The sequence below is a fragment of the Opisthocomus hoazin genome, chromosome 11, assembly GCF_030867145.1.
Source record: "Opisthocomus hoazin isolate bOpiHoa1 chromosome 11, bOpiHoa1.hap1, whole genome shotgun sequence".
NCBI lineage: Eukaryota > Metazoa > Chordata > Aves > Opisthocomiformes > Opisthocomidae > Opisthocomus > Opisthocomus hoazin.
Genome location: NC_134424.1, coordinates 10,616,817 through 10,636,142, shown reverse-complemented (window position 1 = coordinate 10,636,142; position 19,326 = coordinate 10,616,817). Strand labels below are relative to the sequence as shown.

At 41.1% G+C, this 19,326-nt stretch overlaps 1 protein-coding gene across 1 annotated transcript in view; it reads left to right on the top strand.

Annotated features, from left to right (window-relative positions):
- The window catches only part of PRKAR2A (protein kinase cAMP-dependent type II regulatory subunit alpha), a 65,716-nt gene that overhangs the window by 37,188 nt on the left and 9,202 nt on the right, over positions 1-19,326 (top strand). The window contains exons 3-7 of the mRNA XM_075433083.1: positions 5,673-5,725; positions 7,049-7,132; positions 10,809-10,915; positions 15,958-16,111; positions 19,008-19,109. Coding sequence (XP_075289198.1) covers positions 5,673-5,725; positions 7,049-7,132; positions 10,809-10,915; positions 15,958-16,111; positions 19,008-19,109 — 500 coding nt within the window. The remainder of the gene's footprint in view (positions 1-5,672; positions 5,726-7,048; positions 7,133-10,808; positions 10,916-15,957; positions 16,112-19,007; positions 19,110-19,326) is intronic.

The window sequence follows — 19,326 nt, the reverse complement described above, 5'->3', positions numbered from 1 at the left end:
TTGTGTGTTTGAATGCTCTGCGTTGGCATTTGACAAAGATTTGAGGGGGCCTTGCTTGCTCAAGTCCCAGTCACAGTCGTGTCTCAGTTATGCCTCTTTGAGAATTCAGAATGCAGTGACGAGGTGGTTGGTGCTGCTGTGAGTACTCCTGCAGCTGGGGATTTTCATGTGCCATGTAAAGCAAAAGAGAAAGACAAGTGTTTTAAGACCTGAGATCTGAGTTTTAGGCTGGCGCAGTTACATCCTTTTTAACTAATAATTTACACTTGATTTCAGTGAGTTCTCATTAGGGAACTGAAGGCTGAAACAGCTGATTTTTCTGGAGATGGTTTAACTGTTTTTCAGGTTTCAGTGTTGCTTTCCATTCTAACTGTCATAAATGTGAAAAATGTTCAGGTAGTGCAAATGGGTGCAAGTTCTGTTTCCCACTTGCTGGATCGAGGTATGAATCTGTCGTCTGCTTTGACATGGTGAGATCTTTAACTTGGGAAACAATGTGCGGTTTCTAAACCAAAAAGTTCTGAGCTCTCCAGCAACAGAAGTGAGAGGGAGCTTGAAGTTGTTTCCCAAGTGCAGAAAATCACGTCGAGCTGTGCCAGCAGAGACCTGTGTATAAGCTCTGTTTAAGGCTCCGAAGTTCAGCTTGGCTACATCATTTTGGAAGTGCCTGCTTTAGCAACTCAGCTGTCAAAGAGGGAATGACAAGCCACTGGAAGTGGTCACCTTTCCAGCTGGCACAGTGCTCCCAGAAGAGGCTATGCATCTGTCCCTTGAGAGACAGACTTAGAGAGTGTTTGAAGCTTTGGCAACCTCAAATGCAGAGAATGTAGCCTTGAACGTAATGCAAGATTACTGATCTAAGTAAACAACTTCAAAACTTGTTCTGCATGTACTGCGCTGGGTGAATTTTCCTTAATGGGTCTCGTCGCATCGACTGGAGATAAGGCACCCTCGGAAGTCGAGATGGGTGAATAGGATTTCGCTCTAAAGTACAGAAGGTGCTATCCAGAATCGCAAAGAGAATCTGACAGCATGTCTTTGCTACTTCTTCCAGTAACAGCAGAAATACCAACAAAGCATTCACCTTGCATAAAATGTAGAATTTTCATATCTGATAGGAAAGTTTTTTCTCCTCTTTTCTGTGTCTGAAGGTCTTCAGGCCTCAGCCTCTTGGCTACTAGTTTGAAAAAAAGTAACAGTGATGTCCCCACCACCGGGATGGTAATGCATTTCTCACGAAGGCTTAATTTGCTTACGGGAGCTAAATGTTGAACTGCTATGCAGATTTGCATAGAGTGCAAGGACTTTGATCTTGATAAAACACATGTTTTGCAGAACAGTACTATCTTGGGAGCGATTAAAATTTGCATAAACAAAGATGATGTTTGTACTGGCAAACTTTTCTTGCTACTTCTCAGTCTCTCCCCCCATCCCTTGGTCCCCCCTCAGATATCCACTGCTTATGTCATTGCTGCAGCTAGGAGGATCTTTGTTGCTTTCGGATGCTGTCACCTGCATAACAAAGCAGCGATCCAGTTGTATCATTTCTGAGCCTTCAGAAGTGGTAACAGATGTGCCTGTTCTTGAAAGCCAAAGAAGGTGCCGTGTGAGGAGAAAGCTAAACTTGCTGCAGTAGAAGCTGAAAAAGACTAAATGTAGATGGTAGGATAAAAGCCTGAATTTCTTTTTATCTTAAAACTCCTTAAAATTGAAACCTGGTTTTTATGTTCTGAAGCTATTTGAACTGTGTAGGTAGATTTGGAAGGAAGCTTGGTCTGCGTGATCTGTGCTGGTATAGCTATAGTATTGGAAATAGGTGACTGGGGCGTGTGTCATACTTGTACGTAACTTTCACTGATGCATTCATGCTTAACCTTTGCTCCAGGGCAGAGTTGTGGTGAAAATATCACATAGGAGAAGTGTGATTTCAGAAGTCACTTCAAATTCTGTCAAGATACTTATGAGCTTTATGCTTTACTTTAAGAAAAACTTCTTCCCCAGGAGGGCGGTGCAGCAGTGGAGCAGATTAGCTCAAGAGATTTGGCATCTTTGCCCAGGGAGGTTTCCAGGTCAACCTCAATCTGGCACTGCAGATAGCTCCTCTTTCAGGGGTAGGTTCGACTGGATGACCTTTGGAGAGAGATCTTTTCCAACTGTGCTCTTCCACTGAGTCTGAAAAGATGCTACCAACACGTTTCTTCAGGATAATCTTGTGAGAATAAGCTTGCCTTGGAGTAGACCGGTGTTTTATTGGGACACTGAAATAGTTAAAAAGTTAATTCAGTCATGTGTAAAATTGTGGGGCAAGTGTGTTTTCACTCCATCAAGATGAAAAATCAAATGGCTTTTCTCTGCAACTGGCTGTAGTGCAACCTGCAAATGACTAATCTTCAGGAGTCCTGAAACCAGCTTCCATAGATTTCTGATGAGGGTTGGCAGAGTTTAGGGTAGTTACAGGGGTTCTCAGAAGAACAGAGAAGCAACACTCTTTGAGCACAGATAACATGAAACGTATTGAAGACAAGACTGACACACAGATCTTAACAGGTAATATGGTCAGCAGTACAGACTTCCACAAGTAATTTACCAATTAAAAATAGTGGAAAGAAAGATTGGACATATTGTGATGTAAACCACAGGATGGTGTTGATGTAATGTTCACCTTTTCTTTGCATTAGTCATGTTTTAAAAGATTTGGAAAATGCTGTTGGTTGTTATAATATGAGTAGGCTGAAAAGCTTTCTGTGGGCTTTCCAGCATATCACAATATTAATTTAAGCTTGAGGTCAGAATTAATCATTTTTGTGTCTCTCCCCTTTTTTTAACCATCCCACCACAGATATGTTACATTAAGTGTTATAGCTCTGCCTGCAAGTAAATGAAGTCCTGTCAATCACAACTGTCAGTCAAAGTCCAAAATGTCTGCCCTATCGTTCCTACATGGAAAAAAAAGAAATCCCAGCAAGAGGTTGAAGAAAGAAAAGTAGAATGCGAAGGCTTTCTACCTGACAGCATGGGAAGAAGTATTTTTGCCACATTTTTGTTGTATTTCTGTGGTGCCCATTCATGGGCACTACAGAAGTGATTTCCCTGTGTGAGGGAAGGGCACTGAGTCCTAGTCTGTATCCTTAGTGGGCTTTATGAAGCTATTTTTGCCCTTAGTGGGTAAGGTGGAATAGGGGAGACTTGCATGCACAAATCCCAGCCAAAGCTGTTTGATACTAAAGTTGCAGAGAACTGTCTTATTTTGATTGCTGCGTGTTTTAAGGTAAGGTTTTGCTCTAATGCTGTAGTCTTAGCTGTGGTAATGAAACTTGTTTTCCCAAGGAAATTTTGAAGATAATTTCCTCAATTCCAAAGCATATTCTTAGCAATAGCTTCCCTGCATTTGAGGGAACAAAATCTAATTTGCAGCTTAATATTGAGAATTTAAATGGTAGAACGATAGAGTGAAGTACAGTGATCTCTGAATTCATGGATACACAGCTTGAGTGTGTTTATATGCCAGGTCCTTTCAGAAATGTGTGGAAGTGCATTTATAGTACATACTGTAGTGCATAATAAAGAATTGAACTCTATTTACTAGTAAGATATGCTGATTATAAAGAATAAAGATACTTTCTTTCTCCAGTTTCACCATACTGTTTAAACCAAGGAGCTTTTCTTCTAAGAAAATGTTCCTATTAGAAAATCCAAAGCTTTCACTATAGACTTTGATCTTTACTCTAAAATGAAAGGAGGAGGAAAGCTTTCACACCAAAATGCTAATAGTGTTCTCTTTGGTAGTGCCTTTGTATTGCATAGTGAGTGGATCTCTGCCTATCTGTCCAAGTTCTGCAGCTTTGTAGGCATCTACCTTCCCGTAATGCAGTCATCTTTGGCCTGAGTGGTTGACTATACTTTTTTCCATCTGGGGAAGAATGCTGTTTATCCTTTGCAAAGTATCTGCCCAAATGTGGGTGGACCACTCTGTTGAACTAAAAGCATGTGTGTGTTGGAGGTGCGCTGTTAATATACTGTTTCTACGTTGTTAAATGGTGCAACCCAGAAGTGACAGTGCGACAGTGGGTTTGTTGTATGAGCATTAAGTACTCTCCAGATGTCTGATGATTACGTGATTGGGTTTTTACATTGTGGTTTGATAAATGGAATGCTTGTGTTGTATTCAGTCTCTTCAACCTCTTCAGGAAAAAGGAGTTAAAATTTAAGTTGACAGGAAAGACCTGTACCTTTTAGGCGGGGGGGGGGGGAACCCCCAAAACCAAGTCTTTCCTAGCAAATTATGCTGGATGTGTGCATTTTTGTAGTCCTTTTGAAAGTGTGATGACAAGGTCAACAGTCCTGTATGCATTTTCAAATTATTTGCAAGTTTCTGAATGCTGGGCCTTCTAGATTTTTTGTTTTGTTTTGCTTATTTTTATTTACACTTTCTAAGTCCATTCAGTGGTTAGATGTCACTGCAGTGAGCTTCTGGGAATTCTGCCAAGTCTTCAGTATTGTCAGGGTGCTGGATGAAGTACAAAGAAAAATGCTTGTCTTTGTTTCCTTGCAAAATTTTAGAGGTAGCGTATAGCCTCAGGAGTAAGACCACCTTTACTAAAGTAAGAGCAGAACTATATGAAAACAGGTCGGACTCACTTTCTCGGATTATCTGTACAGCTAGTTAGAATGTAGAGTTTCCTTTAACATGCAAGAACTACAGGTGTCCATGAATTAGTAAGAAGATCTGAGCTACAGCTGTAGGCTTTTGGCAGCCAAAGATGTGTCTCTTTAATATTGTAAAACTGTGTAACAGCATAACTGTTAAGATAAGGGAATATAAGCCTTTTCTGAAATATTAAAACCAAACAAAAATGGTTTGAAATTTTAGGAGCTCGCCATTATCGTTGCCTCCCTTACAATTGATCCTGTAGTTATAATGATGTGTTTGGCAGAGCCTTGTTCCTGTGCACTGCAGTGTAGGGTTTCCGCCAATGTTCTCAGCCTTTTTTTAAAAAAAACACACTTTATGTATTTTTTAAAGTTGCTTTTATATTGCAACTTGACATTCATTCGATTCAAATGTAAGATATAGGAGCACAATGGAGGAGGGGACTAGATATTTTTTGGCATAGAATACACTGTGATCAAGCTGATTAGTCATTTCCCAGGTTAATTTCTCTGTAAATGTGATTTCCCTGTATTGGGAAAAAAACCCCAAATGTAGATACTTGATTGCAAATCTGACTTGAGGTGGAGTGAGTGCCACATGCCTGCTTGTGCTCTTTCTTTTTGTGTGTGTGTGTTTTGCTATGTACATTGCACTGCAAAGAGCAAAGCAATGTAGCTGCAGTATTTTTCCCCTGCATTTTAGAGAAGGTGTTTGTAAATGAATCTGAATGGAGATTGTTATGCTTTGATAAGAATTGAGAGGAAATCTGTTTTGCATGCTTTAGACTACTTGCTAGGCAAGATTATTTTCTGTTGTGAGTTACAGACTTTTTACATGAGAGTTTCAGAACAGCCTTGCTGTGCCTGCTCAGAGATAGGATTTAAGCGTCTGACAAGAAAACGACATAAAAACAAAAGTGATTTTGTTTTTCCTGTAGGAAAATACAGTGTAGAAGAAATGATTGATTTATTTGATGTTCTCATGTAATTAATTTTTTTTCACTTATTTCCTCTCTTCCAAGTTTGTGCTGAAGCTTTCAATCCAGATGAAGAGGAAGAAGATACAGAACAAAGGGTAAGAATGAGTGAATTGCATCATGCGTGGTTCTCACTACAGTTTGACAGGCAGATGTCTGTATGTCACCTCTTCCCTACCACTTGTGCATTTTGTTCTGGGAGGCTGTGCGGTATGCTCACATTCACAAAGTGACATTGCTCTGGCTCACAGAGCCACTTTGTCTCATGCGCATTTAGTCACTATGGTTTGAATATAGTTTTACTTCAAAGGACTCAAGAGCTGTGCTTAACTGTTTAAAATTTTATATATTTTCCTTTCTTAATTATCTTAAAGGCTTGTTGAGGTAATTCCTGGAGCGTTGATACTGTTGTAAAGAATTAGTTAAGCTGTACCACAGCTTCATGGGTGCTTAAAATTCCTCACATTTTTTACTGCCTTTCTTGTCAAAGCAGTTCTGCCTGGGTAGGAGAAATACTTTGTTGAAATATTTTGAGACTGTGGCCACCTGTTGTTCTGTTGTTTTTGAAAGTTGGGAATTTCTAGGAATTGCAAGTCCAGATACTGTAATTGTATTTCTTTAGAGATGCTTTTATGTGAGCAAATCCTGTAGCCTCGCTGGTGAGGGTCAATGTTTTCTCTTTGGACTTCTAGTGTTCCTTTTCCAGATTCCATCTCAAGGATGCTTACACTTCTGCAATGAAAATACGTCTAGTTTAATTTCTCTTAAAAAAAAAAGATACTTCATAAATTTTTTTACAAAAGTTTTCAGAATTAGCCTGCAACAAGCACATATATGAACATTTTTATGGCACAGCGAGTGTTGGTTCCTTTAACCTGTTGAGATGTTTATAATTGGACAGAAGTAACAAAAAAAATCTCTCAAACAGCGAAGCTTTTTTATTTAAGTAATTTTGTTGAAAAAACCCACAAATGCTTCTTGGGTAACTTCTGTTATTAGGTGGGCTCAGATACATATGTATCGTAAAACTTATAAACTAGCTGTATGCCAACGATAAGTATATTGGGACTAATACAGCCAAGAGTTTAGATAGAGAACTTTTTCCGCTGTTCTGAATCCTCACTCCTTGCCTGTATCTGTGGTTAGAAAGGAAGGGAAAGGAAGAGGCATCCTCATCTTTCTTGTCTTTCTTGGCTGTTATATTGCATGTGTTTATTGTCAGCATAATATAGTTCTTATGTATCTTTTTATTCTGTCTTGCATTGTATGTTTACATATAAATACTGTTTATGCAAACGACAAAAAAAGAACTGTATACTTTGACACTCTTCAGCTGTGTTCTGCTTTTTCACTCTGCAATGAAGGTTGTGTCTGTATATTTCTTTGTTGTTGTGACAGTTTTGTTTTACTTTGTTTTAAAGGTAGTTCATCCAAAAACTGATGAACAGCGATGCAGACTGCAGGAAGCATGTAAAGATATCCTGCTCTTCAAAAACCTAGATCAGGTAAGATCATTTTAAGGAAATCTTAACTGGAGTTGATGTTTGTGGGTACAGGTAACAGCATGAGCTAACAGTCCAGACACTTGTTTGCATTGTGATAGTTCATGAATTATTAATTATACACAGACTGGCTTGGGACATGTGTTTGGAGACCAACAATCAATGAACAATATAAACAAGCAAGTCAAATTGTCAGTTACCATGATTGTCAGATCCCTCTCCCTGCAAATTCAATTTTTTTTTTCTGTTAGAGAAAAGTTTGGTGTTTTTAAAAATTCCTTTGCTTATGTTTCAATATTTGCTGTTGGGTACCATTGCACCTGATTTCCTTTCCCCTAGGAAACAGTTCATAATTTTATGGGTAATTTAAAAAGGAAATTGCTTACACAGTTGTAATACTGAACAGTATCCACCTTTACATGATTTCAGATTGCTGCACCTTTTTCTTAAATGCCAATGTGTTAGTAGATTTTCAGTGAATGAATGTGGAGTAATGTTTTTAGGTCATTCTTATACTCGTCTTTTATTGCTGAACTTGGTTATTAATTACTCACTACTTCAGCATTGAGTTTTAATGATGAGTGTCTCCATTGCTCCATATCTTAATTGATATGATTTTTTTTTTTAACGAGGATCGTAGGATAGTTCGGGAACAGACCTTTGGAGATCCTGTAATCCAGCCTCTGAGAGGCCATAGAATAAATGCATCTCATCTCTGGTCTGGTGTTTCCATGAAAACAAAACTGACATCTGTGCTGCAAGATGGGGAAGAGTGAAAGCTGTAACACCAGCGATGGTCCCTGCAGCCTCCTGGTTTGAATTGTTAGCTTTGCCTGAGATGTGAAAGGACAGATGTGACAGCTTATGGGTTCAGAAACGCTGCTCAACTTTCCTTGAAAACCAGGAAGTTCTCCCAATTCTTGGAGGCTGTACAAACCCCAGGAGTCATTGAACTGCATTCTGAAATGATTGTTGAAAACTTCTGATTGCAGCAAGCTTGAGGAATTGACATTCTGTCAGAAAGCTTCCTTGAAAGCTGTGCTTTCCAAGACTGGCCTTTCACTGTTCTGGGATTCCTGTTGTCACTAAGCCTATTTACTTAAGATATTTTAAATGTTCCTTTTGCAAGTAACCTGATTATGTACGGGAAAAAAAAGAAACATATTTAAGAACTTTCAGGAGCTCAGAGGATATGTACAAAATGTGATGACCATTCGACTGAGTAGGCCAATCTTTTAGCTTCCAGCAAAATCACCCAGAAGCAAAAATTAATAACCAGTTTATATTCAAAGATGACTTTGAAAAACAAATTAGAGCTGAGAAAGCGGGCTTGGAAAAACACTGCTTCCTGAGAAAAGCTTTCTAAGCAGCTGAGGAGTAATGGAAATTATCTTAACTGCAGCTGTTAGAGCCTCGGGCTTTAAGATAGCACATGACTTGAGAGATGACTCCAGCCCATACGTTGATGATAGTATGATAATCATAGAATCATAGGTTGGAAAAGACCTCTAAGATCATGAAGTCCAGCAATCAAAGGGCACTTAGCAGAGAGGGGAGAGCTTTCCTAGTAATGGGTATAAAGGGAATACAGAACTTGCATCCTTTCACCCCTCCTCCCAGTAATTTCTTTTCAACTCCCTCTGTATAGTGTGACTGGTTTGGAAGGTTGGCTGTAGAATACCCACTGAAAGGCAGAATGCATGGCTGCTGCTTTTGTTCAGTGTGTGTTGTCCTCTAATAATTATGAGGAACTCTTCAAACTAAGGCTCAAAATATTTTCTTTTGCTTCTTAACCTCTAAAGTGTGTCATGTAAAACTGTTAAATACAAGCAAACAAAGACAACAACAACACTGCATAAAACCCCTTTAGGAGTAAATATGATTGTGTGACTCAAATATCCTGGCCAAATTCATCCCTTTTCCACTGGTTGCGTTTAGGTGAGCTGTGCTGAATTTAGGCCCCATGACTCAACAGCCCTTTTAGGTGTCTTCACTTGCATGAGTAGTTGCTGTAGTACTTGGTATCAAACACAAGGGAGCCAGTGGATCACTGCTAGCAAGGTTCATGTTGAACTTTGAACTTAAATCAATTCAGATCATCACAGAGTTTAACCCTGAGATTTTGAGCATCCCCAGTGATAGACCTGATTTATGTTTCAATATGAAGTGCTGGGGGAGTAGATAACTTCTCTCCTGTTAAAAGCTCTGTATGATGTTATCATGCATAGGCTCCACAGTGTCTTATAAATGAGTTTGTAGAATCCTGGTTACAACTGAATTTTGTACTGGGTGAGATCAATGACTGCTGTCCTTACCAGCAAGGCCCCTGAGCATGCTCAGGACTCAGATTTAAACCAAGAGGGTTTTTTACAGTTCAGAAATCTGACAAAGCTTGTCCTTTTATTGACAGAAGACCTCAGTGTTTTATTTACTTAAAATGACAAGATTTTGCCAGTTTATCCTCCAAATAAAGCATTATTGAGTTACAGGATTTTTAAAAAGCTTTTTAAAATATGCATTGCTTGTTTTCTGACAACCGTTACTTACATGCCTGCTGTGAAATATGTGGTTAAAATAAATGGCTTTTATGCAATGATTGTTTGTTTAGTTTAAATATCAGGAGAGTTTTTAAAGGCAAGAAAACAGGATTCTAGTGAAAAGATATGCAATATTTTCAATTTAGTGGTGCCTACAGATGCTGCAATGATTATTCCCAGCTAAGGAGCACAGTAAATATTTCGAGTGTATCTAGCAGCATAAAGACTAGCTTGCATGTTCATGCAGTATATTTTTAGAAACTCAGCTGTGATCTACATCTTCAACTTTGGACATCTGGTCACTGAAAATGCAATGAAAGTCTGTTGTTGTTGGACTTTGGAATAACAAAGATGGTAAAGCAGCTCAGCATTGAGGCAAGACATTTATATGGCATCATCTCTTTTGGCTTTCACAGCTTCCCTGGCTGTGCTGCCTACAAAAAAAATTTAGTCATGGCTAAAGCTCTTATCAAAGAAACCTAGGTCAAGTCTGGTGTGCAGACCAGCATTATCCCATTTTCTGTATGTGCTTGCCCATCTGTACCTATCTGATCTCGCCTTGCGCTGCAATTGCAGGTTCTCTAAGACACTGACTATTTAGGGAAATAACTCTGTATAGAATCTTGTTCGGTACAGTCCTGATCATGAGTGGGGCTCCTAGATAATGACAGTATGAATAAATTACTAATAATTTGTCATGCAGTTTCTAGACATACATACATACAATGAAATATAGGTACTGTTGACAGAAATCAATATGTATCCATTGCAGTGAAGCTGTGTCAGATTATATCAAGTGAGAGCTTGCTCTACATGTGCACTTTGGCACTGAAACGATATGCATAAGTTAACCCATTTGGACATAAATTTGAGATAATAACTCTCTGTAATGGAAGTATCTATGTTTGCATTATTGAACTTATATTAATAAGCTGGAAACAAACAATGTGCTAGTGGAAATCAGCATTTAATATCAGTATTACCTGTATTTGCATACAGTAGAAATAATGCAATGCGTGTTGCACTTCACTATCCAGATGAAGTCAAATGAACTCGCCCTTGTCCAGCAATAACGCTAAGGTGTATTTTCTGAGAGGTTTTTTTTTCTTTTTTTTTTTTTTTCTTCCCTGTTTGTTTTATAGGAGCAGCTGTCTCAGGTCCTTGATGCCATGTTTGAGAGGAAGGTGAAACCTCAGGAACATGTGATTGACCAAGGTGATGATGGAGACAACTTCTATGTCATTGAGCGGTAAGCAGCTGTGCCTTAGAAATGCAGAGTATGTTTCTTTTCAGTTTTAGAAATGGCAGGGAATGCTTACTGCAGGACGGTTTCTGAAGAGAACTTACTTTTTCAAATCATTGCCTCTTCCTTTGATCTTTTCATTTTCCCCGTTAGGCCCTTACTAACTTCTGGATCATTTGCCCGGGGGCAATCAAATTTGACAGCGGTGGACATTTCAAACCTGCTGGGTTTTAATGCATTCTGTGTGACTGTATAAAAACTCAAATACCACTTTCTTTGAGGGAAGGGCTGCAGCATAAGCTTGCCTATGATTTGTTCAGTTCAGCTTTTGTGCCTATCAGCATATGCATAGCTTAAACCCAGCCATATTACACGCTGTCTCTAGACCAGGATGTGTTTTTTGTGAAGAAAGGAGGGGGAAAAGCAGCAACAGAAACCACATGGTAAGGGGAGGTATAGGAGGTTATTTTGGGGAAGGAGAATACAGGAAATAAAAATCCATGGTAGTGGCTGTCTTGGAACAACCTGGACTTTGTCCAGTTAGTTTTGATCACTGGTTTCATAGAAACTTGTGGTTACTTCACTTCTGTTGCCATGTGATTGGTATTCGCAGAGTTTAAGGTGCCATTTTGCCATTTCTTGCATCAAGCAAATTCACATGATAATTTTGTGGATCATATATATGTGCAACAGGCATGTAATAGATACGTGTGTACATGCACATTCTGGGTATCTTTTATGCTTTTGGAAGAAATTCTGGATAGTGATACTTTTAATCATTGTATTTGAAGAAGAATTAAGGACACATTTATCTCCTCCTATAAAACTGTAATACTAAACAGAATATTGCTGATTGAATTATAAATGTCTGTTGGAACACGATCTTAGCAAACTACTTTTTTGACGCACTGTTATCTTCCTTATCACTGAAATAATGGCACCATTAACATTGTAGTAAATGCTTTCAAAGCAGTTCTTCAAGACAACATGTTGCCTTTTAACTTGTCATTTATGCTGTGTTTATGGAATTTGCCAAAGAATTTCTAGGTTAGAAATTGTTCATTTTAAATGATCCTTGTTTGTTTTAAGGACATTCCTCTTTCTGACTAATGAAATTGCAGAACATAAGGCTACCTCAAATAAATTCTTACCTTATGCCCGTTCCTGTGTCCTCTACCATATCATCCCATTAGCCTAAACCAGTGCTCCATTTCTGCACTCAGTTGTCTCCCTCAGCCACTCTGCCTCAGACTAATCCCATGTCTTTGGCTAGGTAGGACAGCTCACTTCTCTTGCCATGTTCGCTGGGGAGGTCAGGCTGTCCCAGATACGCGTAAGGTACTGCAGATCACAGCTCACGGGAGTCACAGCCACCAGCTCTGCAAAGATGAGATGTCTGCAGAGCAGTGATTCCTAATCTTGAGGAAACTTAAATTCAGTTTGGGAGCCTCTCAAAAATGTTAGATACCATCAGCCTATTTTAATTTGTTTCTTTGTAAGGCTCTTAACCTGTTGGTTACTAAAAAACTTTTCCTGTTATGAGTTTTAACCAAAACACAGAAGTGAAATGGAACCTTTGATACTCAGGTAAATGTTTTATGGTCTCTGTTCTACAGATGTAATACTATTCCACAATGATTTTTTTTATATCAGGAGATAGTGGGGACAGAAGATTTTGGGTTTTTAAGTTTTTGTTTTGTTTTGCTCTCAAGGTATAACACACCAGTAACATAAATATGTTGCCAAAAGTACGTGGCAGAAAGGCTATACAGTGAGGAGATTAAACTCTGTGTTGTCTAGTGATAGAGTATACCAGCCTTTGCTGTAAACACTGACATGGCTGCAACTCTTATGTTGGCTATTCCGTTATTACAAAGAATTCTACGGTTATGAATTTTCTGTCCCTCTCTCCCCCTTTCCAATCCTTCTCCCTTCCAGTTGTCCTTCACCTCCTACCCCCTCGTTTTTTTCGTGCAAAAGAATAGAAGGATAGTGGTGCTTATGGAAAGCTACAATATTTCCACTTGCCTGCAAGTGCAAATTCAGAGGACTTTGGCACTTTCTTTGGTGTCGGTAGGCATGTCTTGTTACTCGTAAGATAAGTCATTAATGCCTAAATATCCCTGAGGATTAGTTTCTTCCTGTCTGAATGAACAGTGACTTTATTTCCAAAGTCTTATGGCTGTGATACTTCCTCACCAGATCACTGTTGTCGAATGTCTTTTACCATGCAGAGAAGGACAGCAGGCAGCATGCAGCAGCTGTTTAGTGCTTACTGCATGGAAGGGGAAGCTAGGATGAGTGTGTTGCATGGCTAAACATTAGTATGCTCATCACTGCTGAGGAGGCACCTGATGAGTCTCTGCTGATTGAGCAGTCATCAGTCAGGAGGGACAGCACTGGCCTCTGTTGCCTCTTGGAACAGACTGATCCACAATCTTGCTGAGTTGCCCTCTTCTGCTTTTCTGCCTTTTTTTCCTTGGGGTTTTATATTTTTTCATGTCAGTATTTTTCTTTTGAGTCCTTGAGCTCCTAATGATTACCATCTCAGCAATTACACTTTGGTATGTGTTTTCACTCTTCTTATCTTGCAGGGATTTAGCTCACGGACTGTCTCACAGCTCAGCAACAGTTTTCTCAATGAAGCTGAGCCAAAATCCCCCAGTGGTGCCTCACCAATTTTGGGCCACAGCTAGCTGAATGCTTGGCTGAAGGTTACGTGGCTATAGTTATTTGGAAATAAATGGGACTAGTAAGTGACTTTCAGGCTGAGGGATGGAAAGAAGTTGTTGCATTTGCTTAAGGTGCTCGCAGATGGCTCTTCTAGATCAAAAAAACTTCTGAAGATTGTTGCCTCTGGTGCCTGTCAGAGAATCATTAAATAGATACTGGACTTTATAAGAGTTAATGAAACTTTCCTTCAACGCTAATCTTTATTTAGTTTACTGTTAGCATGCTGTTGGTTTCTTTCTCTGTCTCCTAGGTGTGAGTAAGCAGTAGAGTGTAAAAAGTGTCTGGGAAGGATGTTATGCAGTCTAGGATGCGCCTAGCTTCCTCATTTAGCTTCCTGGGTGACAGACTAAATTTCTAGAACTTCTGAATCTTCTGGATCTTCACATCTCAATCTGGTCCAGCTACTATTGATCCAGTAGCCAGACTTTTCTCTGGGTCTGAAAGGCTTTAACACAGTAGACCCTCAAGTCGTTGTGTGAAGCTTCCTCTCTTTGGTGAATTTTAATTGTTTGTTTGATGCATGTAATGCCCACTTTGTGGAGTCTCCTACAAATGAAGCTGGCATAAAGCTGTCTGTTTTTTAGATGCAGCAGTGTTCAAAGATAACTAACAAACCCAGGGCTGTCCATCAGTGTCGTGGTGTAACCTGGCAGCCAGCAACTAGGACCACGCAGGTGCTCACTCGCTTGTCCCCCAGTGGGGTGGGGAGGAGAATGGACAAAAAATAAAACTCATGGGTTGAGATCAAGACCATTTAATAGGTAAAGCAAAAGCTGTGTGCACAATCAAAGCAAAACAAGGAATTAATTCACTCCTTCCCATTGCAGGCAGGTGTCCAGCCATCTCCAGGAAAGCAGGGCTCCATCATGTGTAATAGTTATGTGGGAAGACAAACCCCATCACTTCGAATGTCCCCCATGTCCTCCTCCTTCCCGCAGCTTATATGCTGAGCGTGATGTCGTATGACGTGGGGTATCCTTTTGGCCAGTTTGGGTCAGCTGTCTCAGCTGTGTCCCCTCCCAGCTTCCTGTGCACCTGGCAGCATTGAGAAGCTGAAAAGTCCTTGACTGCCTAGCAACAACTAAAAACATCAGTGTGTTACCAACATTATTTTCATCCCAAATCCAAAACACAGCACTACACCAGCTACCAGAAAGAAAATTAACTCTATCCCAGCTGAAACCACCATGAGAAGTTGAACCTACTGCCATTTCTGGTGATTCTTGGTTTTTTACATGCCTAGTGATGTTCTGGGAGATAATACCATTCCTCCTGACAAAGATGTAAACTTCTGCAGAAAATTGTATGCATGTTCAGCTGCTTAAACCCAGGAAGGTGTTCCAGACCTGCTTCTCTCCAGGGTGTGATATATTTTGTGAAGTCTCTTAGGCCGGTGGCTGGTCCCTGAATGATCTGTAGTGCTATAGCCAAGAATTAATCAAGTCTAATCAAGCTGTGTTTTTAAATTATTTTTTTTAAAGCCTCAAGCATAAGACAGTCCTGAGGGTGTTACAGACACTTGTTTGACTTCTAAAGGGCTGCCTTTCTGTGCGCAGCCTTGTTTCTTCATATGCAGTTGCTGTGGTGCAGTTTGATCCAGATTTGTGTCTTGAGCTTTGACTCAGTGGACCTGTACCTGCATCTTCATGAGAGACTGGTCAGCTTGCACTGCAAAGCTCACTCAGTATATTAGGTATGTAAAGAAAGGCCCTTTCTGTGATATCTGTGCTTCTGCGGCATCCCTGTTGCCTGTACAAGAGCTGGATAGTTCGAATCTAACATGGGCATACGCTGATACAAACTACAGTTGCATCGTGGGGTTAGGATACAGACATACCCTTACGGTGGAGTTGAGACAAAACCGCAGGAACAGATGAGCAGTTGGACTGAGTTTATCCCAAAGGTACTGCAGCAATGCTGTCACTGAGAAAATGGGTCTGGGTGGATCCAAGTCACTCTGAAGAGGCCTCGCTGGCCAACAGGCACACTGTGAAAAGACAAATAACTGTTAAAGACTATGAAACTACCTATCACCCTGGCAATAACACTTACGATAACAATGTCAAAATACTGTGCAGAGGTAAGCAACTAGATCCTGCCCAGACCTATGGGAGTGAAATACTTTATTAAGAGAAAATTATTGTAAAAATAGTGTAGATAGAAGCAGCTTAGAATCAGACAACTGGAAAGCTTGATAAAACATGTTCCATCTCACCCAGCAAGAAGAGGACTATTTGTATAACAGCAAAAAGCTGTTTTTATGATCTGTACTGGAATGTTGTCTAATAAAAGGCATTTATTCCATTGTTTTCCAGGGGACTGTATGATATTGTTGTAGCAAAAGACAACCAGTCACGCTGTGTGGGCCGCTACGATAATCACGGCAGTTTTGGGGAACTGGCATTGATGTACAATACTCCTCGAGCTGCCACCATTGTTGCCACAACTGAAGGAGCCCTTTGGGGACTGGTAAGGAAAAGAAGTTGCTCTCATCTGCGTAATACTTTAAATACTAACTCACCATGTCCAGTGTTTCTCTTAGTATGACTCCTTGCTCTAATAGCTATGTTTATCATGATCTGTTATCTCACCTCCTGGTATGAGAGCTCCATTGTGCAAATCTTTTTGGCCACCTTTCTAGAACAACTTGTCCGTAAAAACTGTATCACTAGTTTTATCTGTCCCTTTATTATTTTGCGTTTGCTGTAATCGTGGCTTTTGTTAGGGGGGAAAAAAACCCTGGTTTTGTTTTTGTCCTGCAGAGGACAGGGAGGCATTAATGCATGTATTTTATGGGAGGGGGAAACGTATCTAAATCATGTTCTTTGTTTTCAACTCACCCTCCTACCATTTTATCTGCTTTAAGGGGGGTGGGAAGGTGTTAAATATCTTCTTGAGGATGTCAGTAATTTGAAGAGCTAGGAAAACTGCCCAAAGCTTCGCCTTCCTTCAAAATAAACTGTCATGATGTTTCTGGTCCCTTTGTGTTACCCTGGAAGAGATCTCGGGTCAGCATGACCTATGAGATACCAAGCTAAACGATGGTGTTCCTTTGTCTCTCTCTCAGCAGTGTTGAATGTGAAGCTGTAGACATTAGTTTCCTTTTTTAGTTCTTTTCTCTGTATTATTTGGATAGGGTGATTTTCGCAGTGCCCTCTTACTCATCTGTGAGGGCTCACATAATAAGAGGATTGTGCGATCAACAAAGCCTTTGAAGCCAGAAGTGTTGTGTGCTTTCTGTGTGCGCTGGGCTCCTCGGCAACTATCGCTGGGAGTTGACCACGTGTTGTGACCTTGATTATAGGACTGATACGCAGCTACACACCGCGTGCTTACGCAAGCTCTGCGCTTGCTGAGGGAACTGACTTCTGACTTCCCTTTTCTTTGTGAGCTGAAAGAAAAGATTTTGGTAAATCAACCAGGGAGTAATGTCAGAATCTGATTTCTTGAACAAGACAGAACAAAACAGCTACTTACAAACTGAGCTAATTCATAAAAGGAAGAAAATGAGAAGATGATTCTTTGTTCCAGTTTGCCTTTGAAAAGAACTGCACAACTTGTGTTAATTTTGGGTTTGTTTTTTCTGTGATTACATACACTTAATTAGCAAAGTATAGTTGAAGGGGGACCTCTTGCGAGTTATCTATCCTGTGGATATTTTTTAACTAAGGCTGCATTTTCCTGCCTAAGACTTTGGTTGTTTCTTCTGGTTATTCTGTCATTGCCATGTTTTATCGTACTATTTTGTGCCTGATGTAATTTAAATGTATTTTTCTTAGTCTGCAGAAGTCATTGCTAAAAGCTCATGGGTTATCTGCCATTTAGGAAATGTGGATTACTCCTGCTGCATTGCAGACTTAGGCCAACGAGAGCCTGGAAGGCTCAGGCACAAAGCAGTTACCAAACAGGAGTCTCTTCTGGAGCAGAGAAGTGTCCTCAGCCTTTGCTGCTGAACGTGCCTGGGGAAGACCTCCCGATCACACACGCCGCCTTCACTGCTCTGCCTTTTTTGTTCAAATACTGCTGCCTCTCCTCCCTCACTGACACTCTCACACAAATGAAATCTGCATATTTTTATGCTTTCACAATTCCCCTGATCATTTCTGCACCTTTCTGCTTCTCCAAACATACGTTTGAAGAGACTTCTACCACTGAAGAATTTCTTTAAAAGAAATAAAAAATCCCTCATGCTTTATCATCTCTTACTCTCCTCTGGAGAACGATAACACTGTTCTTCCCTTCGTATTTTACCTCCTTCAGCTTTCACACTCCACCAGCGTCACCTGTATCAGACCTCGTTTCACGTGTGTTCAGCCTGCGTCCCATCGGACTGCTCGCTTGCCTGAGCCTACCTCTGCGCCTCAGAGCGGGGCTGCTGCGCTGTCGGCTGAGGTTTGCAGGAAATGCGATCCAGAGGAATGGCTCTCTGGACTTTGGATGTTCCTGCTAACTGTGCTATATGTAAACTTTTTTTTTTTTTTTTTGGTACCATTTTCCTGACCAAATTTCTGCTCCTTTCCTCTGACTTTTTGTCTTTGATTTTTACGCTCACGGCCTCACCGTGTGTAAGGTGAACTCTGCAGCCCTCACCGCGTTCATAATTCGGTGCTGATCCGAACGGGGCCCGCGGCCATGGCTGCGGTGCAGACACTGACAGAAATCCCTGGCGGGCCGGGGCCGGGACCCGGGCCCTTCCCCTTCCCCTGGCCGGGCCGCGCCGTGCCCCTCGGCTCCCAAACATGCGGGGCGGCGGGCGCGCAGTGCCGCCCAGCGGCGGGAGGCTGCCGCGGGGGCGCGGGGCGCGGGCCCGGGGAGGCGGCGGGCGGCTGCCTCCGGACCCGAGAGGGCGGGGGGTCCGCCAGGCCTGCTGCGGCTCGGTGCCCGCTTCTCAGCTGTCTGAGACCGGCACAGGTGAAATGTGCGGCTGCAGCAGAGCAGAGTCCAGTCCGACTTAACCCTCCAGTCGCCCTTACAAATAAACGTTGGAATCCCACTTTCCAGAGGCTTCCGCGGGAAGAGCGCAACTTCTTCACTGTACGCGGAAGCGTGAAAGGTGTATTAACAAACAGCCAAACCCCAGAGCCCCAGCCCTGAAACGCAGTGCAAGGTAGGCTAAAAGTGGAGCTCTTGAACGCCTGTCTGAGAAGGACCAGGTCTCCCAGCTCCCTGCTTTTCAGTTTGTTGTTGCAGCAAGCGCTCTCGCAAGAGCTGTCAGATCACCCTTGTGATGGATACGGTATCGTTTCTACAGCTGGCTCCTCAGCCCGGCGTCCTTTGCAAATACCGGTTCACGCTTGTCAGTTCTTTAAACAGGGAGCATTCTAGTCGGGAGGAATAATGTACTTCTCTGTGCTGTTTCTTGCAGGATCGAGTGACATTCAGAAGAATTATATTGAAAAACAACGCAAAGAAGAGGAAGACTTATGAATTATTTATTGAGTCTGTGCCTCTTCTTAAATCCTTGGAGGTAAAGCCACTTGGAGACGTCGGCATGAAATTCTTGCATTAGCATGAGCTCCGCAGTCAGTGTTTCAGCTGTATCAGAAATCTATCTCATTTTTGCTTAGAACAAAATTTTAAGAGCTGCTTTGATATCACGTTTACTGTACAACTTAATTTGCATTGTTGAAGTTGTACACTGTTTTGTTCGTATTCTTTGTTCACTATAAGTGGTTTGCTGATTT